The sequence below is a fragment of the Acanthochromis polyacanthus genome, chromosome 5 (assembly GCF_021347895.1).
Source record: "Acanthochromis polyacanthus isolate Apoly-LR-REF ecotype Palm Island chromosome 5, KAUST_Apoly_ChrSc, whole genome shotgun sequence".
NCBI classification, from domain to species: domain Eukaryota; kingdom Metazoa; phylum Chordata; class Actinopteri; family Pomacentridae; genus Acanthochromis; species Acanthochromis polyacanthus.
Window position 1 is genome coordinate 34,464,448 of NC_067117.1, and position 23,935 is coordinate 34,488,382.

General features: G+C 42.0%; 4 protein-coding genes across 4 annotated transcripts; 2 read left to right on the forward strand and 2 right to left on the reverse strand.

Annotated features, from left to right (window-relative positions):
- Positions 1-28: 28 nt before the first annotated feature.
- Positions 29-4,503, forward strand: klhdc7a (kelch domain containing 7A). Its single transcript, XM_022192608.2, has one exon. The coding sequence runs from the start codon at positions 1,336-1,338 to the stop codon at positions 3,625-3,627; it is 2,292 nt and encodes a 763-aa protein (XP_022048300.2). The 5' UTR covers positions 29-1,335; the 3' UTR covers positions 3,628-4,503.
- A 52-nt stretch (positions 4,504-4,555) lies between these two features.
- Positions 4,556-7,896, reverse strand: cfap107 (cilia and flagella associated protein 107). Its single transcript, XM_051948701.1, has 4 exons — positions 7,319-7,896; positions 6,664-6,774; positions 5,990-6,303; positions 4,556-5,914 (listed from the first exon to the last, which is right to left on the reverse strand). The coding sequence occupies exons 1-4, from the start codon at positions 7,427-7,429 to the stop codon at positions 5,596-5,598; spliced, it is 855 nt and encodes a 284-aa protein (XP_051804661.1). The 5' UTR covers positions 7,430-7,896; the 3' UTR covers positions 4,556-5,595.
- aadacl4 (arylacetamide deacetylase-like 4) lies at positions 7,883-10,342 on the reverse strand. Its single transcript, XM_022192613.2, has 4 exons — positions 10,052-10,342; positions 9,409-9,634; positions 8,823-8,886; positions 7,883-8,713 (listed from the first exon to the last, which is right to left on the reverse strand). Exons 1-4 carry the CDS (start codon positions 10,226-10,228, stop codon positions 7,930-7,932), a joined length of 1,251 nt encoding a protein of 416 aa, XP_022048305.2. The 5' UTR covers positions 10,229-10,342; the 3' UTR covers positions 7,883-7,929.
- Positions 10,343-14,874: 4,532 nt separating this feature from the next.
- On the forward strand, positions 14,875-23,262 carry dhrs3b (dehydrogenase/reductase (SDR family) member 3b). The gene is made up of 6 exons (XM_022192614.2): positions 14,875-15,622; positions 19,665-19,808; positions 20,125-20,244; positions 20,706-20,944; positions 22,555-22,680; positions 22,788-23,262. The coding sequence occupies exons 1-6, from the start codon at positions 15,428-15,430 to the stop codon at positions 22,870-22,872; spliced, it is 909 nt and encodes a 302-aa protein (XP_022048306.1). The 5' UTR covers positions 14,875-15,427; the 3' UTR covers positions 22,873-23,262.
- Positions 23,263-23,935: the final 673 nt, after the last annotated feature.

A 23,935-nucleotide genomic window follows, 5' to 3' on the forward strand; every position in this document is an offset into this window, starting at 1 on the left:
CTGTTCTAGTTCAGTTACATGCTGTTCACCGATCATAGATGGCATGAGCAAGAAGAGGTGAAAGTACCTCCACACAACAATGCACATAGTTGACAGTCATGCTTTTTTTTTTCTGAACGGTGTTCTGAATAGTTCACCTGAGCTGGAAGCAATGGTGAGGATAAGAAGCTGCTTCTATAGTCCACCTGTGAATTATTCAGCAGTCAGCCATGCTTGCAGAATCCGGTTTCTTTTTTGTTGTCTGCAGGCTTGGCTATCGGATGGCCAAACAGCACCCATGTCAGACAGGACACCTGACACGCCCTCTGCATGAGCCTCCACATGATGCATCCTTACAATGCTCAACAGAGGATTGTTAAAATAAACACTGTTTGCTGTTGGCCACAGCCTCCTCCAGTGTGCTATCATCACACAAATGACAACCTGACGGCGTCGTCTGAGTGGCGTGGCTCCCATGGAACAGAGCATCTTTACATCTCAGTGTAGTGTATGGAAATGAATTGTCAGGTTTCTCTGTAGACACTCTTTTCATTGTGTTTCCTTTCTTCAGATGGTTATCTGTATATATCTATGTGTGTATAATACCCATGCTAATGCTATTTCAGTGCCTGATAGTAATCTTCAACTCCTTCTGAAGAGAGAGTAATTTAAGCATCTGTGCTGGCATGAAGAAGAACCTTTGATCTGTGGTATAGCTGTGCAAACAGATGTATCCTGGTTATTAAGTATTTGATAAATGTCACCTATCATCACTCCCCACCCCTTATTCAAACCAATCTTCCCTCCTGCAGCTCCAGACGTATGTTTGAGCAAGTTGTAGAGTGTGATCTGTCATAATATTTTGGACAATATTGTCATAGACTGACATAGTAAAGTATGGCCTAAACCCCTCCTGTTCATGTAAATGCCGAGAAGAGATGCGTCGACAGCAGCATAGCTCAAATATAGGCTTAGAATGTATTTAAGAAATTATTGGCCAGAGTCCTTAGATGATGTTTGGATAGTTATGGGAAAAGCTTGGGTGAGTCAGTAAAATATATAACCAAATATTGATCCATGGCATATTTACATGTCCTGTGTGTGGTTGCTGAAACTCCATCTGACTTGCCACAGGTGGTGCATGAAGATTGCTCCGCCCCTAAAGAGCCACGGATGCAAATAGCACTTCGAGAGCTATCATTTTACACTTGATCCTTTGGGCAAAGAGGCACAGTCATCAGATCACAGCAGCTCTTTTACAATGAAAACGAGACAGCGATAGCCAGCTGAGGTGCAGTGAAAATTACATTCAATAGGATCAGTCAACCAGCCATTGCCAGCATCACTGCTACAGCTATGCCTATTGCAGAGCTTTTGGGAGTCCAGTTCGACATGCAGCTGCTGTTGAAACTTAGCGTCTCTGTTGCCGCAGTGCTGCTGGTTTCCTGGGCCTACAGGTTCTACAGTTCCAGGAATGTGAAGAATATTCAGCTCTGTGCCACAGACAAGAAACAACAAAACGCAACCTGTCAAAATTGCAAGACAACATTACAATGCCAAAGCTCACCAAAACACGACAAGGATTATAAGGACAAGCAATCAAAGCCCTTGCATGCAGATTCAGCCGTTGATGATCAGACATCTGACAGCACCAAGGAAATATCGGTGGAAGCTCATCCAAGTTTCCAAGCTGGAAAGAGTGATGATGCGTTTAGTTCATCAAATAGTGACCAGGATATCAGCATGAAAGGAGAGGAACTCACTCATCAGAAGCAGACACAGGTCGCCACCAGGAATATTTCATCTGGACCTGCTTTAAACCTGACTGATCCAGCAGAGAGTGGGACGGCCAGTACAATGGGGCGCCGCTCCCCTTGCTTTTTGCAGAAGTTGGAGAGCAGTGTGGGTGTGGGCAGGGAGTTAAGGCAGGACTTGGAGCGACAGGGGGCCTACTCCAGCTTCTTCTCCAAGGCAGAGATCAAAGTGGAGGATGCTAACGTAGTTCTGGAAGGAACGGGAGACCAGATTGTGCGTGGAAAGATATATGATTACTATGTTGAGTCTTCTTCTCAGTCGATTACAGATATAAACAATATGATTGGTCAATATGAGAGGAGCTCTGAATCACAGCCAGTGGAGTATGGAAGCCGTGGCAGCAACCTCACAGAGTCTCCTTCCTCTTTAAGCCCCATCATTATGCGTGATCTGGTTTTACCACAAAGCACTGCTGAGGATGCCGCCTCACTAGGAAGCCTCAAGCTGAGGCACCCCGCAAGGCCTGTACTCCTACGCAAAGAGAGCTATCTGTCTGCAGCAGAGGAGTCGGAGCTTTCCATCCCTTTTCTAACTTCAAGAGCCTCAATTCCAGTGACTCACTCTCTGGCCTCAGCCAGCAATGAGTCTATCTCTGTTCACCCTAACAGCAGTCCCTCCGCAGACAGCAAAGGCCTTAATACGAGGGAGGGAGATGATCTAGAGACTCTAGCAGGGGCTCCTTTTTTGCACCTTCCAGCAAAAATCCCTGATGGTACAGATTTGGAAATCCTAAAGAGTAAACTTGATCTGGGTAACTGTTTGGAGACACTTTACCTGGCCAAGAAACATGGACAAAAGACTGTGCAGCAAGCAGCCCTGGGGGTCATGTCAGATAACTACCTTCAGGTGCTCAGGGATCCCAACCTTTATGGTCGGCTAATGGCTGGTGAGAGGGAGCAAATCCGAAAACAGAGAATGATGGGGAGGAAGTTTGTCATGGTTGCAGACATGGACCCTCAGGACTGGATGAAGAGCACAGAGGGGCACACAGATCAGAGGAGGATGTCCAGTGCAGTGTATTATTATGATGACTACAAAGATGTCTGGCATACACTCTGCTTGATCCCACAGGAGGTCATCTCTAAAGCCTGTTCCATGTGCACAATGGATAACTACTTATTTGTGGCGTTAGGCTGCCAAGGCACAGACAGAGAAATGACACCCTCAAAGCGAGTGTTTTGCTACAATCCCTTGACATCCATCTGGAAGGAGATCAGTCCTATGAATGAAGCCAGGCCCCGCTGCAAACTGGCAGCACTGGAGGGCTACATATACGCAATCGGAGGGGAGTGCCTCTCCTCAGTGGAGCGCTATGACCCCCGTTTGGACAGATGGACATTTGTGGCTCCACTCCCTAATGATACATTTGCTGTGGCACATCACGTCACAGTGTGCAGTGGAGAACTTTTTGTCTCTGGGGGTTCTCTTAGATATATGCTGCTGCGCTACACCCCTAAAACCAACACCTGGAGGCCAAGTCTTGTAGTAGGCAGCAAAGACAGAACTGCAGATATGGTGGCTGTGGGGAGATTTCTGTATCGGTTTGATGTTAACCCGCTGCTGGGTGTCAGTGTGTACCGCTACCATACAGTGGCTCGACTGTGGTATGAGTGCAGCTCCAAGCGGCTTCTGCGTTGCCCTGCTTTCCAGTGTGTCACAATGGATGGCACAATCTATTGTGTCAGTCGCCAGTTCACCATGAGGTTCAAGGCTGATGAGATCTCCCCTGCTTTCACAGATGAGGATTTGAGTGTCCTCTCTGCAGCAAAGGGCATACTTTTCCCTTTTGTCCTTTCCCTACCTGATAAGAAACCTCGACAGACATCTGTGTAGCAAGGATTCAGTTTTCCATTGGTGATAAGATTAGACGGTGATTGAGTATCCCTTCAAGAGTATGCTTTACATCAAGTTTATTGTTGAGTGAGTGGGTTTACCTTAGTCAGGTTTATGCTCCATCCAGCACATCCTCAAGGGTTACTGCAAAATTGCAACCATTGTGCTGTCATATTTTGAGATGTTATTAAGGTCCCTTTTCTCACAAAGCCACAAAGCGTCTGTTTCTTAATCAATTTTATTTGTCCTAGATTGGATAATACACAAAGAATTGTGTGTTTCTTATGGCTCATCCCTGGCAGTAGATGTAAAGTATTAGTCTCGTAATGGTAGTCAAACTACTGTTTGCTTAGATTTACAGAGGGTGTGCTGCCATGTAAATTGTTTGCTTCTTTGATTTGCCACTCCCTCTTGCCATTATGTTGGTTTTATATCATCCCAGATGCTTAACCTCTTTACTGTAAAGATAATCCATTATACGGTCTCAGAGTAAATTGGTTCATCCAACTCTAACTCACAGAGAGTGGGCAATATAATGATAATCTATTACTGTGTTCCGTTGTATAGGGCACAAATATAACTTACACAGTGGCCTGGATACAATGCAATTATCTACAGCTGCTCTTTAAATATGACAGGGTGTAAATGGGTATGTCATATAATATGAATAGGTGAGCTTCTAAAGCATTTTGTCTATGCATCTGAAACTCTTTCAGCACTTGGACTTGCAATTATTTTTATAATTTTAGTCATTCTCCTTTAGCGGTCAGAAAGAAATGTATTTGTTTTAATCTTGTCTTTGCAGATTCTTTGTTCATTGTACCAATTAAATGTCTTTACTTTGTTATGTATTGTTTTATAAACAACAAAGAAATACATGAATTTGTCTTTCATTTCACTTAATCCACTATTTGTGACTAATGGTTTTAAGGCAACTGTCTATTCCATTATCTGTGTGACTACCAGTAATAGAACAAGAACAATCTAAACACTTGCGGTTTATTTTAAAGTGTTGGTTACATTAACAATTGAAATATGCATAATAATGACACAAATATTAAATCCCTCATTGTCTGCTCATTTTACAATCAAGTCTCTCACTGTACAGACTGTAAAGCTGAGGACTTCAAAGGCTCTCAGAGTGACATGCTGCTATAGCACCATCATGTGGCTCAGACGGCAAACACTGCGGTGCTTTCAGTAAGACTTGTTGTGTTGCAGACCTCCCGTAACACAGATGTGTCATGTGACACACAGGCATCAGCAGCACAGTAAAGTGACTAACTAGCTAACAGTGAGTGAAACAGAGCTGCAGAGGAAGGCAGCAGGCAGGCAGGAAGAAGGAAGGCAGACGCAGATGGTTGACCATCAAACATAAGCATCTTTGATTCTTCCTAATTAAACACTTTGATTCCCTGTAATTAAACACCTAATGGAATGGGAGTTAGACACGTCCCTTCAGACATTGACTTGGATGACTCATGGCTTCTGGTTTGCCTCAATACTCAGGTCAGTTCTAGCATCAACACTTGTTTAATTTATTTATTCCTTTATTTTTTTCCCCACAGGGTGTCTAGGGTAATACTAACAGTCAATTCTGAGTTTCACATATAAAGTGTGCAGACAGAGATAAAATTTGCATGTAATCATTCTCTGGAAGGGTGGACATAATTTATAGCTCCCCTCCTTTCTCCCTCTTGCACACAGACACACACCAGTTCATACAAATATAAATGCACAAACTGATGATCACACAACACAGAGCAAATCTACAGTAGTCCTTACACATAATGAGAATCATGTTAAATTCTTTAATTCCCTTTGATTTCCCAAATGGTCCTTTAAGTTAAAAAAAAAATCAGGCTGCCAATTATTACAAAAGATGAATCACAAAGCAGCACACTTTTAAGCAGAGCTTCTAAATTAACAAGCAGCATATGAGGCAATTCAGGAGGCACAGTCTTGTCTCTAAGCTTGTTGTAATGGCGGAAATAGGCTGAGACAATGATCTGGGACTTGTAGGAGTGAGCGGTGTCTCAGATCCAGGTCCTTGTTGTTGTGATTGGCTGCATGGAGGTAACTAGAGAGACTGTGTGAAGCCCTGGCAAAGCGGCTCTGGCAGAGGGCACCAAGTGGGTGCCTCTGGTATGCTGACCTGTACACAGTCAGGGAATGAAGGTGTGGCTGCTGCTTTTCGAAACTGTGATTTGTGGACTGCAGCGGACCGGTGTTGGTTGGAAGGGCTGTAAAAGAAGAGAAAGTTAACTGCCATGTTACTGCAGCCATTAATTACACTGGTGACTGATTTGGAACAATAAAAGGCGTCTGGGGCCACCCTGATTTAATTGTTCATGAGCACAACTGCTGACGTGTTTTGTCCATGCAAAATTTAATGCACTTAAGTAAATTTGCACTACACTTATACCCATGGCAACTGGATGGCTTAATAGGCATTTCCCATGTATGTGCCTTTTGGCGGTGGCACACAACTGTAGCCTTACCAGAAATGGGCCGGTCCAACCTCTCAGGCTGCCATGTCAAGTTGTCTGGATGCCAGGGTTGCAGGATGGGCAAAGCATTAGTGTGCTTATGCCCAAAGCTTTCTTCATACTCGGTGAGCAAATAATGCAAGGATGGTGGGTCAGAGTGGGAAAACAGCATCTTGGATGGAAGCCCCTGCACAGCAATATGGAGAAGTTATGGTAAGCCTGCATGCGGTGGCTTTCACTGGATTAAGATATAGAGGGCAGGGCCTATTCTTTTTCAATAATCTTCAAGAGGCTCACTATGTGACAGCAGCAAATTGCTCTAACTAGCCTTTAAGTACCCAGGAGGACTGATGATTTTACACATTTTTCACGACTGCTGAGTCTGACCAGAAACTTGCTTTCATAAAGAGTTTTATCACAGGCCTTTATCCTGGCCATCAATATTATGCAAAAGTGTCCACAATCTCGAGAAGAAAAGCCTGACTTGCAGGCTTGTGACAGGTTTTCAATTGGTGTTAATGCCACGAATGAGCAGTTAAAGGCTGACCTCAGCTCTCAGCAGGGCAGATCTTCTCTCAGAGATGTCTGGCTTGAAGTCCCAGTGGGGCCAGTAGTCTACACGACTGGTGCTGTTGGCTGTGTTTGGCTGCTGAGTAAACTGCATCGGATGGAATAAACAGATATCAGAAAGAGGAATGAGGAAAGGTGGGATACACAGGGACTTCAGCAATGAGCCCAGCACAAGGATCAGCAGAGCTCACACTTTGCTATCGATCCACACTGCTGTACAGTATTTCTTAAGTCATTTCTCCTCTCAAATCCTGAACCAGCAGCCCGTGGCCGAACCTCGCGTCAATGCAATTAGTCTCCAGCTCTAGCCTCTCCCAACAGGAGGCTGTGCTGATGTAGCTGAACTGAGACTGCCTAATCACTTTGCTATGGATTTGACTACCAACTGAGGTCCTACAAAACCCTTGGCAGGCTGCCACTGGTATGGCTTAATGTTTTGGATGTGGTATGTAAAGGTGCAGGTAGTGTGTTCCCACATTCAATTGAAGTTGTATGTTTAAATCAGAAAATCTTTTTTAGTACTGTCACATATTCTGCCCTGTGCTATTGCCGCTTATAGCATCTGGAAAAATGTTACATTATTGTACAAGTGGATACAAGTGCAATAGGCAATAAACAGACCAAATCATTACCTGGAGTCTTTCCTCGGCCCAGTTGCCTAACAGCACTTTGTTTGCATACTTCTGCTCTATCCTCCATCCAGCTTGGGCCCACTTATCCTGCACCGCGACTTTTTGGTTCATATTTCCACTGCTGTCAAACACACCTAGCTGGGGAAATCTGCAGCCCTGTTAGAGCAAGGTTAACTAGTCAAACAGATAGCTTGGAGGTGTATTCACCTGACCTCATAATGCCACAAGTAGTGGAGGGGAAACGGAGCTCTGTTGCCATGGATACAGCAAACACTGAAGGGAAGGCAAGCTGACTATCTTGGAAGCAAACGGGAGTTGTCTTACATCTTCGTTAAAAGAAATACATTCCTTAAGGCTAGGGCATGACATTTAGCAGTATATTCTATATTGTTAAAATGTTGCCGAAAAATGTTGCCAGACTTTGTGTCCTCAGGCTACTTTTCATTTTTGAAATAAAGGTTTTGTTTATTGATTTGTGTAGGGGGTGATTGTCTTTTGTGAACAGTGTAATGTTAATGAAGAACACTGGAGGCAAATTTGTTTATTAAAATGTAAAACAAGATGGAAAGTTGAAAGAAGTTTATTATAGAAGCCTACAGTATTTCTGATCTTCACAGTGTTTTTACATAGTCAACAGCACTATCCACAACCCGCACTGCAGAGGGAAAGCTAAGCCAGCCCTGGTTAAAAAAGCTAATCATGCCATGAAAACCGTCCACCGCATGTTGCCAGGTGACGTTTATTTCCAAGTCCAGCAGCCGTTTCCTGTAAAGAATCCCATCATCCCTCAGGACATCAAACTCACAGGTGAGGATGAAGGTTGGCGGAGTTTTCTGAATAATATCATCATCTGCCAGTAAAGGTGAGACCTCAGGTTCCAAACCGGCTTTGATAGTATGATACACCTCCCCATCATATTCTGCAATTGTGGGCTCAGAGAAACCTCGCGTGAGGAACTCAGGGGGTAAGTTGGATGGGGAAAGCCAGTCTTCATAGCGAGGCCTGAGCTCAGTGGGGACATGGGTCCCTTCCAGCACTTCCTGGCACAGAGACATGTCTCCATTGAGGTACTGCAGGAAGTAGAATGCCATCCGGCCACGAAACAATATGGGCACAGCATGATTTTGCTGGTATGAGGGCAGGTTGAAATCTGCCATCTGCAGGGCCGGGTAGATGAGGACCTGAGCGCAAGGGAATGGCAGATGTCCGTTCTCTCTCCTCGCCAGCCTTTGGCACAGTGCTGCTGCCAGGTTCGCCCCAGTGCTGTCCCCTCCGACTGCCACTCGGTTAGAGTCCACACTGAACTCAGTCTCAGCCACAGAGAGAAAGTGACAGGTTGCTGCCTCACAATCATCCAGCTGGGCAGGGTACCTGTGCTCAGGGGCTAATCGGTACCTAAGAGAGGTGAAAGGGAAGACAGAGGGACAATACATTCAGCAGTGGCTCTTTGGTAAACAAAACAGATCTTGGATATCTATGCACAATGTGGTAAAAGTTTAGATACCCAACAGAAATCACAGTGGTGTCAGATTCCTTGGCGATGTGCCGACAGACTTCATCAACAGAATCTGCTCAGGAATAGCAGGGCATAACAGTTAACAAAAGCTGCCTGGGTCTCACTGTACACACGACTTAACAACTCTTGGTCCTTTCTGCATGCTTATCTCATTTTCTGTATTCAGACGGCATTCTCAGAAATGACAAGTACTATATTTGATTCAAGTACCATATTTAATTCAATTTTGTAGTCCTTTTCTGTATTTTGCATTTGTGTATTTCTAATCCTCCACTTCATCTCAAAGATAAATACTGTATTTTTACTGATTGTCTGGGTTGCTGTTACTTTGCTCACATATACTTAGCATTCAAAAAATAATGTGTTTTAAACTTAAATAATTTAAAATCAATTGTTAAAAGTCCAACTACGCAAAAATATATGATGACTTGAGCACCAATGAACTCCGCAAATTCAAATACCTCTGTTATTTGGTCACAAATGTACTGACTACAACTGTAGGACTGAGGACTTTTACATGTATTTTATCATTTTCATTTAATTCTACTTAAGAAATGATTGAAACATTGTGTACCTATACTGCCCTGAACCCATCCCCCTCCATGGAAATACACAAGGCCTCTTCTCAAGCCACCACACACAGAGGTAGGTTCATAGACTCGCACTGGCACCTCAGCAAACTTCACGTCCTTCACTCGGAGACCTGCAGGAACTTGTTTCAAGCGAGTCAGAAAACAGGCCGTGAACCATCGAATGAAGCTAACCTGATGACAAATGCCCAGGCGATGTAGGATCCGACCCTGGCAGGAGAGAAAGTACAGACTTACCACAAATGGGAGACAAGGTTGTAAGCGAACAAAAAAAATCTTGATGGGTAAAGTCAAAGCAAAGGTTATTCTGTCTGAGAGACCATATTTACTATGACAACATCAAAGAAGGTGAACACATGACTTTGTGTTTCTTTGCACCTTTGGTAGACGTAATTTCTTATCTAAAATTTCTCTGATCTGAGCTTTATCAGGCGTTGGAGGACAAAGAAAGGACAGCCACACAGGGCCTGAAAGAGTAGAGTTCATTGTTTTGTATCCTCCACAAGAGACATTTCCTCTAATATTTTCAAGAATAACTTTAATATTAAAACAGGTTCCTTATAAAAGACACAATAGCATGCAGGAAACAAAACTAATAAGCACTAAAACTTCCACAGATATACTCACCACAATTGCCATGCCAACAAACAAGCCATGAACCATGTGCAGCTTCCCACTATTCGCAACCCCACGAGGAATGTCTGAATTCATCAGCTCCGAGTACGCAAGTCCAATTACCAGAAGGAAGGAGGCTGCAACAAGAGCAGCGAAGCCAATTATTAAAATTGCCGAGCCAATGTCCATGGTGTTGCTGGTCTGCTCTGCCGAAGGTAAGTCATTAGGAGTAAATGTTTTATCTACCTGCTTTCAGCCTCTTTTCACTCCTCCCACATCCGTCTGCACTGCATTCTGACCTTGGTTTTGCTTAATGACATTTTTAGCTGCCTGTTGCTCAGGAAAAATAATTATATTCTTCAGCATATTTTATGGCTGTGTAGTCAGACTAATTACATGTTTCCAAAATAAACCGCATTTCTTTTGCTATGAAGTATCGCACAAGATGTTTTCATGTTGATAGAGCAGTTTTTAAATTACCCATACATTTGAACAGTGCCCATTAAGTTGCATTCCAGTCCCTAGTAACAGTTTCACAGATATCTGAAAGATGCAGTGTGTTTTTCTAGTGTGTTTTTTTCATCCTAGCTCTCGACACAGAGCGGCATTTTCATTGTTTGGTGTCTGAGGGATGAATGTGTTCTGAGATGCTCTCAGTGAAGGCTGAAAACCTCCTTATCTGAACTTTCACTGCTGATCTGTAGATGGCAGTGATAGCATGAGTATAAATAAACAGCATCTTCAGAAATATATTCTGTTTACATTTCTGCATTCTGCGTGCAGCCTAAACCCATTTCCCCCTCACTGTAGTAGACATTATAATGTGTTTCTTTTTTTATTTTTTATATATATATTTTTTACAAATCCACTAACTTGTATTTAGCTTCACTTTAGCTGAGATTACTTTGGTGTAAGCTTCACAATGCAACTTGACTTTGTGTTCATATTTTGTAAATCTCAAAAATTTCCAAAATGAAAAAAGCATCTGGAGTTTTGTTGTCCTGGAGTTTTTAGCAGCCCCCAAGAGCCTCTCTGCCTTCCCTAAGTAGCTGAGCCCAGCACAAAGCAACCATTGTGAAGCTGCTCTTTAAATCCATCCCAGTTGCTGAAAAAGCCCTGCATTCAGCGATACCCAGTAAAAATCACAGTGCCAGGGCCAAACATCACAGACTGGAATCTTGTCTGAGGCCCATGAATTCATAGGATTTGTTTAAGAGGTATTCATGCAGTTTTCTGTTTGTCATCGTGCCAGGCTTCTGAGACTGGCTTGACCTATTTCCCAAATTGCGCTGTCACACACACAGAAAGATATAACGTATTTCAAAAAATACTGCCACCACAACAAATTGGGTTCAAACAACTGTGTGGCTTTACACCTACAACTGGAGACCACTACAAATGTGAGGACAGACAGATTTTTGTACAATCAAGTAGAAACACATGTTCACTCTGGTATCATATAAACCCCAGACTGTTGATTAAACTGAAGATAATATCATTTGCTTTAATATATGTCTACGTTTTGACTCTGTAAAGCACTTAGACCAGATTTTTACATGTATTCTGGCTGCATATGAGTCATTCCGGAATTGAAGGACATTTTATGCCCCACTCATCAAATTTCAAATAATCCATGTACAAAATGCTAACACATGCAGTTGATGTGTAAATGTGCCTGTCCTGAGACCAACTCTGAAAAATTAAAGACAAGAATGTTTTAAAATATTTTTAAAAATACAAAATAAGTCTGAAGTACCCCCTAAAATGCCATTTTTCTCGTCCTGCCTTGATCATGACCAAGTTAAATCTTAAATAAAACAAATAAAAATTACATTTTAATCTCCTTTTTAGACACTATTTTTTTTCATTGATGTCTCTTGTAATTGTGGGAGGAAAAAATATAAACATATCATTTTAAATAATTATTATTATGTATGGAGTGTGTGTCCCACAACAACCTTGTTAGCATGACCTTTTTAGCTGGTAGAAGAAGAAGAAAACAGTGAATCACAGGATATGCTGGAATTAACATCATCAAACAGTTTTCTTTAAGAATGGGTAGAGCAAAGCTATGTCCTTTTTCTATTTTTCAGAGTTTAATAACATTGTCAGCCTTGATTGAACGTCTCACTCAACCTCATGCAACCCTGTTTTGCATATTGTCTGAATAACACAAATCCTTTTTACCTTCTTCTTTACTTTTTTATATCACTAAGTTTGTCCTCTTGATCAGCAGTAACAGCTAGCTAAATATCTAGCTTCTACTGCTGAGAAAAAGCCAACATTAGCATGGATTAGCAACTCTGTTAGTGTGATTAGAGTAGGGTTAGCAAACAACAAATACAACATGGAATGAAAACTGCACCATTGATGTGTGAGCTGAGCTAATCAAGCCTTTGATAGTTTATTGCCCATTATTTATGAATATGTAGCAGAAAATTGAAAAAGAGAAGATTTATTTTTCAAAAGTTTTGAAGCCCAAATGTCCTCCAATTCTGGAATGACCTACATGTGTCTGCAGAGCTTGTCAGCAGAACAATTTTGAGGATGTCATCAGCAAAATCAGTGGCTGGCTGTAAGGGCTCACATGATTCACACCATAAGGTTTGAACCTAGATATATTCATCTATCTATTTGCACCATAAAACGTACTATTTTAATACATTTCATTTATCTTTCTTTTGGTGATGACATCAACTTCAAATTGCACTTTGCCCCTTTATTCTTGTTTAGTCAAAATTGCCACAGTTAGTTTTATTGTGCCTTTAACATTATGTGTCTGACACTATTATTCATCCATATATGGATTACAGAATAAAGAAAAGAGCAGTAAGTCTCTTGATAAAGTACTGTTATTACATTATTCAAGTTGGAAAAACTAGAAACTTGGCTTTCCTTAAAATGAAATGTTTATTTGAGAGAAATAAAATGATTTAAGTGCATGTAATTGAAACAAGTGGCATGAATTACTTGTTGTCTCAATTTGGGTCAGCTTAATTCAGTTACGTGTTATCAGCTGAAAGAACTCATTTACGGTGATCGAACAATTCTCTTTTTTCATGCATAGGTTTGGGTGTTTGGTTAGGACTTAACTGATTGTTTATTTGTTTAATTTGATTAACTGGGTGACTGGCAACGCATAATAGATGAGGTTTCTGAGTCATCTTTATGAATCCCCATATCCCTCCATTAGCCACTCATATTTAACCTTTAGATATACAAATGACTGGACCCTACACTCTTCCATAAGTGGGTCAGAAATGACTCACATAAGAATCAATGTGTTTTTATACCATTTTTGTCATTTTGGTTAAAAATTATTGTTTGTATTATTGTTTGTATTATATTTTGGTCCACATAAGAATAATTCCATGTTTGAAATATGTTCATTTTTCACCTCACAACAGATTAGGAACATTTTGATAGTTGAAAAAGAAAAATATTACACAGAACAGCAATAGAAGAATGTCAGCATACATTTTGTAGACATTTTTTCCACTCTTTTCCTCTAACTGTCGTTAAACTCCGTCCCTCCAAATTTGTGTACCTCATCATCTCTCGTAAACAATAAAGAGCTTGGGGTAGTAATGCAACTATTACAACTTTTTTAAAAGTTTAAAAGATAATTTTTGATAGGATGATATCGAAAATAAGTTCTTTTTGAGGAATACATGGAACAGGAAATGATAACAACTTTTCATTACAAAGATATTGCAAGAATACAACCTCACCGGGTCATTTTTGACCCACTATGTAGCCAGTAAACCAGTTAGAACATCCATATATGTAGCTTAAAATACGTAAAACACAAATTCGGAGGCTCTTTATACACATTTAAAGCTACATGTATGGATGTTTAGCAGCTTTATTAGCTTCAACATCCCTATTTAAAGCTTGACTTCTGTGTAAAGTGTGTTTAAAGCTCACATTTAACACTACATGTACATTTAAAGCATGCAGCTTCAAATTTGGATGATGTGTTTCCAAGTGGAAGCACTTTATACACATTTCAAGCTACAGCGCCCTCCATAATTATTGGCACCTCTGGTTAAGATGTGTTGAAAGCCTTAAAATTCCACTTTTATTGCAGAAGCATACTCTCAAAGTGAAAGCTGTTGAAAAATGTAGTATAGGAGAAGATTAGGTGGTTTTGTTGGCAAAAGGGGGTTGTACAAAATATTAACATCAGGTGTGTAAATAATTGTGGCACACATGATTTGATGTAAAAGAAATATTTCCTAATGTGTGATTTTTTTCCCCACTGAATAAATGCACTTGAATTAAAGGGTGGATTTTCCTCTTTTTTTCATTGTTTCCCTGTATTATTTAGAAAAAAACTGAATTTATTAGAAGCTAAAGAACACATCTCAACCAGGGGTGCCAATAATTATGGAGGGCACTGTATATGTACGTACATTGCAGCTGTGTAATTGGCTACAGCATCCATAAATTCAGCTTTAAACGTGTAAAATGTGCTTCATAGATATGTTTTGAAGCACATTATATTAATTTAAGGCTGGAAGAATGGATGTTGTAGCTCGTTTATGAGCTAAACATCCATAAATGCAGCTTTAAATGCAGCTTTACTGCTTTTTTAGCTGCAACATCATACCCACAACTAAGGGTAAGAATATTTCTGTGCTGATTTTGACTTAGAACTGTCAGAGGAAACGTGATTGCAACATAGCTATGAGTTTTGACTTTTAAGTGATGTGATTGTGAAGTTTTAAAACTTTCCCAAAGGAGAGGGGCACCCACCTGGGGCACACACTGGGGGCGACCACTGGGGGGGCCCTGAGCCACAGATTGAGAACCACCGCTGTTGACACACGAAGGGGGTGGGGGAAGAGGCAAGTACGCAAGCAGCCAGGGCAGACGGGCACCGGAGAGAAATATTCATCCCCACTTAACATGTCAATCAGGATTAATGCCCTCACAGCCCCCGAGCTATAGGTTCATCCTGGTCCTTTCACTAGTGGAAGTCCCGGAGCCGGGGCAGGGGGCTGGTATAAAAGCCAGCACCGGACAGGAACGTAACACCAAAGCCCGGCGGTGTCAGTAGCGTACAGCCACGGAGCGTCGCCCGGACTTGCGTTCCACGTTTCTGCGTCTCGACCAGGCGTAATGAGCGATCACTCACACATTTCAGGAGCCTGAAGATGTCAGAGCTGCCCAGAGTGCCACAGTTGAGCTTTGAGACTGCTTCCTCGCCTGTGGATTACTCATGCAACACTTTGTAAGGCTGCACAGGAGACTGTTTGCGTGCGGATAAACTTGCAGGAGTCGCTGTGTTTCTGCACACTTCTTTCGCTCCCTGTTCGGAGGATATCACTTAGTAAACTTGCTGCGTAAACACTTCACTCGTCCGTGAGCGTCTCCTGGTCCGAGATGGAGCTGAAGAGCGCATGTCGTATGTTTCTGTTCCCGGTTCAGATGCTTTATTATATTGTCAGGGCAAGTTTGTTTTCGCTGCTGCCGAGCAGGAGGAAGGACCTGACCAAGGAGGTGGTATTGATCACCGGCGGAGGACGAGGCATCGGTCGACACCTGGCCAAAGAGTTTGCCAAGCAGGGGGCCAGAAAGGTAATCCAGGCAACTTGTTGCATCTGCAGGGCTTATCCCAATCTTAATGCACGAGCTAATCATTTATTTTCCAAGTCATTAATTCCATTCTTGTGGGTTCAGTTTGATTGATTCCCCTCACCACCCCTCCTCCTGCGCCAGGTAACCCGGTCAGTGTTTGTGTCTGCACTGCCCCGAGTGTATTGTTGTTCCACTGTTCTATGAAAGCAGGGATCACGACCTCTGAGTAGCCTAGTTGGTCCAGCGAGACTGTGACACTGCCCTCAGTTTTGGTTCAACTATTGCACAACAGCTGAGGTCGAGCAGAGGGCAGGTCTGGACAACGTTTATGGCTGATTGATATGATGAAGTGCAGCACAAGAGCTGACATCCATTCTGCTCAGGTCTGGAGGTGATATTCCTGAGACCAACATGTCTAGAAAGTGCATTATTCAAAGATTTAAACTGTAAAGAGGGCACTGACTACATGTGTCTGAGTGTAGGTGGTGGGGGTGGATTTGTGCATAAAGCCTCCCTGAAACTGCTTCAAAGCCATTCACACAATAACAGCCCTGCTGCAACCCCATTATAGTTTCTTGCCATTTTTTCTATCAGTCTTTGTACTGTTGTAAGGTCTGCCAGCATTTCACAACACAACAACAAAAAGACTCATAATACTTTTAATAAGAGCCAGATTAGGTTTTGTTTTCAAGCATAGCATGAGGACATGGGATGCCTTTTTTATGGAGTGTATGCAAAACAAAATGAACTCGGGGTAAAAGTGTTAAAGAGGAACAGATTGTGTTATCTTGGCAACCATCTGCAGTAGCTAGCAGATTCAGATCAGACTCTTGTGAACTGATACCTTTAGGTGAAATCTGATGAATATGATGTAAAGGTAAACAAAAATGTGGACATGAAGGTTTAGCTGACCCTAAGTTATCAGTGATGTAAGGTGGGATAGTCCATCAAATGTCATTTTTGCAGCTGTCACTCTTGAAATTAATATTTCCAGTGGAAATCAGTCCACCTGTTTCAACAACACAGCCCCTTGAGCTGCTACTTGGGCCTGAAATGGTCTGATGATTGCATGGACACTTACTCATCACTGCAAGTCAGGCTAATCTTTGTTCATAACTTCCAGCTGTGGTTTGTCGACCAATCCGGTGGCGGACGTTACACAGCCAAGTGCCTGATGAGTCGCTGGTGTCCTTTTAGCACTAATGTGTTAATACAGATTAGCTCTATTTTTGATCACCTCAGATGGGAGTCGTCGTCGCCCATGGAAGAAAGTGGTGGCAATTTCAGCCCGCATCGAGCAGCTCACAGGTTGTAATTATTCGTACATGTGTAACACGGGCGCCACATCTCCGTTGCTTTCTTGAGGTGCAATTTCTGCAGCACTGAAAACATTGCTAAAAGCTCAGTGAAACACTAACTGCCTCCTTCTGTCTCTGGATGCCATCTCCTTGGGGAATGAGCGAGGAGAAACCAATAGGTTTTAAAAGCTTTACTTTGCAGCTGCACAACAAAGGATGTCACCACGCTTTTCAGCACCCCATTGTTGGGTATTATCAAGGTGTGAAGGCTTTGAAAACAACACCTGTGGTAATGTGTATGGCAATTACTCCCTGCCTAAAGAGATGCTAAAAGGAAATAGGGCGGTAATTATGAATAGGGATAACCTATGTGAACTTGCGCTCACCCCAGTTTGAGCGCCTTTGTGACTGGCAGGCGGAATTTCCTTTTCCCCTCTGCTCAGGCTTTGGTGTTTTTCAAGGTGTGAGGAAGACTAGCCTCAGTGTTGATGAAAGAATTCACTGGGATGAAGAGCTGGAGCCTCAGGGGGGCAGCAGGGTCTGCTTGTGTGCTGTTAGTGGGGGAACTGCGGCAGAGTGAAGTTCTGAAAGAAGTATTCCCAACAAAATCACCCAATAGCACTGGGATATGGCTTCCACAACAATCCAGACAGACAGTTGACAGCTTTGATCAGTATATTTCACCTAGCAGTACCCTGACGACATCAGCAAAACTTTTTAATACATTTTTTTTCATGTGTTTGTTAACATTACATAAAGAGACCTGTGAGAGGGAAGATGAACCAAACCAAGTCACTGATAACAGGTTTGTGTGGGTGTGCTTGTGTTGTGCTGGAGGCGGGAAGCACACCACTCCCAGCTGGGTATTGCCCTGCAACTGACCTTGCTGTCTCCGCAGTAATTAGACAGCGGCAGGCGACTGCCTCCTGAACTCCTGCTGCCCCCTCTGTGTGCCGCCTCTCTGCTGGCCCATACAATGAGTGTGAAAAGGAGGGTTCATACCCACCCATACATTCACATCTGAGAGATAGAGTATCACTGTAATTCAGCTGGAGTTACTGGGGACGCAGAGACGTACACCTCAGCCCGTATTGAGTGGCATCTGCGTTGTCTCTCTCAAGGTCTTGTTTCAAGCTTTACAACATCAGTTTGTTGATTAGAGAACTTTTACTTACAGCGTGTGTTGATGTGAAGTCTTGTTTGGCGTGCCTATTTAGAACAATCACTGGTTTAACACCAAACAGAGCTTGTGCAAGGTCAACTAGAAACTCTTTTCTTGCAGTTTTCTTATCAGATAGCAATTTGGCCAGTGCTTGTTTGCACTGAGCATCCTGTGTGTTGTGACGGGTGATAAACCAAATGAATTAAATAACATTGTAACAGGAGAGCACCGTTTAAGTGCTGACTTTTAATGAGAACTGTCAGCTTTGTTTGTCTGGCTCAAATCCTATTAAAAGCTTTCAGTTATTTATCAAGACCTGTCTGCCTCCACTGATTACTCAAATGGTCTTGCAAATGAAGCAAACAAGAAACCCAATCAAAAGCAACTCAAGCTAGGGTCGTTCACAGAGGGAGGCACACCCTGATTGCTCTTGGATCTGATAAAGAAATGAAGAACATATTCCAGACTGTAATCTGTGATGCTTCTACAACTTTACAGAGTTGATATTTCTGTGTTTGCTCTGCTTCTGCTACCTTTGGACAGTTATTTGACACATGATGACTGTATCAAAATGAATAACAATGTAGGAAGATTTTTTTTTTTCCAGACTGGGACTATGCAAATTATCATGCTGGCTCAGGGTAAATGCTGAGTGAATTAGAAATTAATGGCACTGTCCAATTACTGCAAGATGACAGGTTTAATTTAAGCAGAGGAATGCTCATATATACTTCTCTGTGTTATATACTGTTTTAGATAAAGATCTTGAATAAATTTGTTTGTGCCTGCTGACTAAATGGATGTTTATACATAAACATTGGTGCTAAACAATAGAAATAACAGGTTAAACTATGGGCTAACAGACAGACGTGCTGTCTTTTGTGTGTGCATGCATACTCACACACACACACAGTCTGTGACTCTCGGATACACAAGATCACTTTCCACAGGACTTTTTGCTCAAATATTAACCTTGGTCACGGGCGACTAGCCAAATCCCACACTGGCGTCCTCAGCACTTCACACACGCACTGTTTTCAGACTCCCTGACCAGAAATGACAGGGCTCATCTGCCCAACAGGCCATGTAATCTCTTTGAGAATTTGTGTTTGAGAGATGAGGAGGGCTCACCCCCTGATTTCATTACCTTTCCCTGACCCCAGAGACTGACAGATCTAATTGCCCAATCACTAGTCCCCCACCTCCATCCAACCCCATGTTCCCTGCTCAAATGACCAGCCTTCATTTAGTCTCTGGGTGGATGAAGAGACAATTCATTCACACAGCAACCCCCAAGCCTTTAATCTTGCTCGAAAACTATTTGTTGGAGTGAAAATGGCCTCTCTGTTCTCTGAATGAAAAGAGCATTGCTGCTCAAAGATCTCCACAATTCAGCTAGGTGTTGTTGCCAGGAAAAAATGCGCAAATGATACGTCATATTTTGTTAATGACTATAATGAATAATAACTCTTTTTGTTCCGCTGGGAAGCAAAAGTTCACTTGACCGGTTTGGATTCACCGAGTTTCGATGCCGAACGTTTTGTTTCTTGTTTTAACCTTTAAAATTCTGATTCTTTGCTAGGTGATCTTGTGGGGCAGAACAGAAAAGTGCCTCAAAGAGACAGCCGAAGAAATCTCCATTTCTGGAACAGAGTGCCATTACTTCCTGTGCGATGTGGCCAATCGGGAGGAAGTTTACAAGCAAGCCAAGGTGGTACGAGAAAAGGTACACCATTTTTATATTTATAAAGGTAGCTCTACTTCCACAAGGAGAAATGCATTTTGCGCACAGTGAAACACATTACAAAATACTTCCTCGGGATGCCTCTCTGTCTCATCTATATGTATATTTGCTCTGAGCTGCTGCGTCTTCCATCTGGTGTATAGATTATACTTGATCTGAAATATCTAAATATGAAGAGGGAACATTGGTGACAGCTCTGGTGCAGCATAACTGTATCACCTCTGCAAATCAGACAGAATATGCTGGATGTCTTTAACAATGGACTTTTTTTCCTTATTCTTGTGCTTTTTAATCTCAGGTGGGAGATGTTACGATATTAGTGAACAACGCAGCTGTGGTCCATGGCAAAAGCTTGATGGACAGTGATGACGACGCCCTTCTGAAATCCCAACATATCAACACCATGGGACAGTTCTGGGTAAGACCTGCTTGAACTCAAGTAAACCCAGTATGCCTGTAGATGTAGGGAATTTCCTCCTCGCAGATTATCCTTATCATCTTCATATTTTGATTATAGCATGGCAGTATATGCAGTAGGCTCCCCCAGTCTTGTCAATCATGACTGCTATTATGGCAGGTTAAGTGGGGTATTTCCAAATTGCCTCTCAGCCCCTGAAACATCAGACGGGTTTTTGAAACTCATGGCATTTTTATTTTGAATGGAGATCAAAAGACTATGTCATACGCAGACAAAAATGCAATCATCAACTAAATGGAAATGGAAATTTAATCTGTGGTTACATTGTGGGCCTTTTTCTCTTGTCTGTACTTCCTTTTTTTGTTCTGCTGAATACATTTCACCTTCTATTTCCACACCTCCTCTCACTTTGTCTTTATTCTCTCCTTCATTCTCCTCTTTTTTTTCTTCTCTTATTTTAGACAACAAAAGCCTTCCTGCCTCGAATGCTGGAGCTTCAGCATGGCCATGTAGTATGCATTAATTCCATCCTGTCCCAGTCTCCCATCCCCGGGGCCATAGACTACTGCACCTCCAAGGCCTCTTCACTGGCCTTCATGGAGAGCCTGACGCTGGGCCTGCTGGACTGTCCTGGCGTCAGCTGTACCACCGTGCTTCCCTTCCACACCAATACAGAGATGTTCCAGGGCATGAGAGTCAGGTGAGAAGAGAAATTGTAACATTGTCATTGTTATTTTGTGATGTTGCCTATCTAGGAATTTAAAGAGACCATTTTTTAAATAAGGAATGGCAGAGTTATGTGACGATCAACATACGTTTGTCTGTCCGTCTGTTCACAACATTACCCAAAAATGGGATAACAGATTTCAATTACATTTTCAGGAAAGGTCAGAAATGACACAAGGACCAAGTGATCAGATTTTGGCAGTGATGCGGCTTATAGTCTGGATCCATGGATTTGTTAAAGGTTTCTGTATCATTGTGAGATAGCGTCAGTGTAACTATGACAAAAAATGAACACTTCGTCAGCTGTCTGCTGACGATCACACGATGGCGATCCTACTACAGACTGACCGCTGCACACTTATTGGGACTTATCCGTCAAAAATGATACAACGAACAATTGATTCAATTGTGAAAGTGTTTCCGAGTCCCATCAGTTCCCACCACCCGCTACATATTTAGATCACGCAATTTGGTATCCGTACATAACGTACACATGCATAACACACGCCTGTGCTTGGTGCAAAGTCATTTTGTTTCTGGGTACATCTATATTAAAAGGTCACATTCTATGGTCCCGTGATTTCTGCCACAACTTTTTCAAGATTTCAGCCTTTGAAAATGAAACAATGATTGGCCAGCCTTGGTGGAGCACTGTGCTCTCTGAGTGCTTGTCTTGTTATATTTTCCATGGTAACTGTGTGGTTCTAACCTGTTCCCTGTAGGATTAATCTTACTGACATTAGCGAGCCACTGACTCTTCCTTGTGGAACATACAACTACATATAATATATAACTATTGCATGGATAGCTGTGAAATTTGATATATATTCCAAGTCAAGAGAACAATAATCCTCATGAGCTTGGTGATCCCCTAACTTTTCATGTAGAGCTACCAGCAAATAAAAGTTTTCTCTTCCACAGTCACATATTCACCTGGTGGACTGACACGCAATTTTGTACAGACACCCATGGTTGGCAGAAAATGTATCCTATGGACTGTCATCCCTGACTTTTCCTCTTTAATGAACTACACTGTAGCAAATCAGACTAAAAGGCTGGGAAACTCCAAAGTTTGGCTTTTTTGCTCAATCTTCTTGCTATGGCAGATAGTCCCACATTCCCCCAGATGCATATTTATCGTGACTGAATGTTCGAAGCCTTCTTGCACTTAAATTACAGTTTAGAAGTTTGCGTCAGAACTCGACACAATTCGCTGATGATTTAGCCCCCTAGTGGCTGTCTCTAGGCTTTGAGATGACCTAGTATGTGATGCATTGAGCCTTTGTAGAACAATGTAAGGTTCTTTACTTATTTGACACTGAAAGTTCTTGCTCAGGTGTATGACTACATCAAACCTTTCACACACATAATAGTTTTTCGGTATGTCAAAAAGCATGTAATGTCCAATTTGGCTAACAGGCAGTGCAATTTTAAATTCAGCCAGACAACTGGTCTTTATGAGCAAAAGTTGCACCTTAAAACTAACAAAGAAATGAGAATCGGATAAGAAATGGAATTGAGTTCTTCTCTCGGTTGGTGTAATTGCCATTTTATCTCAAAACTACATTTTTTAATCTCCTTTAGGTTTCCTCAGCTCTTTCCACCTCTCAAACCTGAGGTAGTCGCCCAGAGGACAGTCGATGCAGTCAGAACTGACAAGGCCTTCCTCTACCTGCCCTGGACAATGCATGCTCTTGTCATTCTTAAAAGGTAAAAAGTTCTTATTTGACATCTAATTCATTTTTATCTTTCTACAACGGCTGCACATTTTCCCCTCATCCTTAACATTCTGTCTCTGGTCTTTCTGTACTCTCCAGCTTCATGCCACAAGTTGCACTTGAAGAAATCCACAAGTTTTCTGGGAGTTATACTTGCATGAACACGTTCAAAGGGAGGACATGAACCTGGATTGCACACAGTGGGAGAGCAACCTGAGCAGCTGTGGGGTGTAACGAAGGGAATATGGACCTTAAGACATGTAAAGGTGGCAACGGCGCTATGATAGTGTGAAGACAAACACATTACGTGCAAGGGTGTTGCTTCTGCAGGTAGAATTAATTGATAAACTGCACGATACACCCTGATGGTTGTGTGCATGTGTGTGTATAGTACGGAGGACTGAATGCCATTTTCACTTTGAACAGAAGCCATGCATCGTTCTGTACCAGTAGTTATTCTGGGAGTTTTATTTTGTGAGACTTGTTTTAGTCTGTTTTTACAGATCTTTTTTTTTATTCTCCTTTAATGTGTCTTTGAATCAAAACAATGTAATAAAATGGAGTTTTAGAATTGCACTGTCTCTCTTTGTGCATGATGAAAATAGAAAAAGTGAACACTTGGGAGTTATGCATTGTTCTGTTTTTGGGTTTTGACTCCCATGGCAGCATGATACCACCTCTGATTTATTCCGAGCGTGAGATCAGTGGCTGTGACAGATGATGTCAAAACATAAAACATACTCTTGGGGGATCATGTGGGATATATGCTTGTTTGTTCTCTTCTGGCAGAAAATGATAAGGGGGAATAATTCCAATAAACATAATGAACTCAAATAAATCAGTCAGGCACCGCTCACATGTTTCGAATGGTCCTAAGCACATTCGGTGAATGTGGACAGGCAGAGAGACAGTTGTATTTATTGCACACAGCAGTAATCTTAACCACATAACTATCAAATTTATAAGATTTTTATTGCCTGCTACAGTGACATATCAATTTTGCTTTGATGAGCTTGGCACATACAATTTTAAGATGTCTGCAAATGCTATACATTTGTGTTAGTAGAAAAGCAAAACCCCAGAGGCATATTGTGCAGAAAAAAATGGAACAATATGGAGCTTCTTTGGTTTTCTACATAAGAATCTGAGTAGTCCAATGTTTTAGCACCAACAAAGAAAGGGAGCTGTGGAAGATTAACAATGTATGTGATTCGTCAATGCCAGAGTCTCACAATTACCTTTTGATT

What these genes read in the sequence shown, in the direction of transcription:
- cfap107 (XM_051948701.1), bottom strand. Translation starts at nt 7,429, where the DNA reads ATGAACCAAAAAGTCGCGGTGCAGGATAAGTGGGCCCAAGCTGGATGG. An exon ending in CTGCCCTGCTGAGAGCTGAG is followed by an intron (nt 6,304 to 6,663) that starts GTCAGCCTTTAA and finishes ATTGCTGTGCAG; the next exon opens with GGGCTTCCATCCAAGATGCT. An exon ending in ATGGACAAAACACGTCAGCA is followed by an intron (nt 5,915 to 5,989) that starts GTTGTGCTCATG and finishes ACCAGTGTAATT; the next exon opens with AATGGCTGCAGTAACATGGC.
- dhrs3b (XM_022192614.2), top strand. Translation starts at nt 15,428, where the DNA reads ATGGAGCTGAAGAGCGCATGTCGTATGTTTCTGTTCCCGGTTCAGATG. An exon ending in ACACCATGGGACAGTTCTGG is followed by an intron (nt 20,245 to 20,705) that starts GTAAGACCTGCT and finishes CTCTTATTTTAG; the next exon opens with ACAACAAAAGCCTTCCTGCC. An exon ending in TTCCAGGGCATGAGAGTCAG is followed by an intron (nt 20,945 to 22,554) that starts GTGAGAAGAGAA and finishes AATCTCCTTTAG; the next exon opens with GTTTCCTCAGCTCTTTCCAC.
- klhdc7a (XM_022192608.2), top strand. Translation starts at nt 1,336, where the DNA reads ATGCCTATTGCAGAGCTTTTGGGAGTCCAGTTCGACATGCAGCTGCTG.
- aadacl4 (XM_022192613.2), bottom strand. Translation starts at nt 10,228, where the DNA reads ATGGACATTGGCTCGGCAATTTTAATAATTGGCTTCGCTGCTCTTGTT. An exon ending in ATGGGTTCAGGGCAGTATAG is followed by an intron (nt 8,887 to 9,408) that starts GTACACAATGTT and finishes ATTCCTGAGCAG; the next exon opens with ATTCTGTTGATGAAGTCTGT. An exon ending in ACCACTGTGATTTCTGTTGG is followed by an intron (nt 8,714 to 8,822) that starts GTATCTAAACTT and finishes CACCTCTCTTAG; the next exon opens with GTACCGATTAGCCCCTGAGC.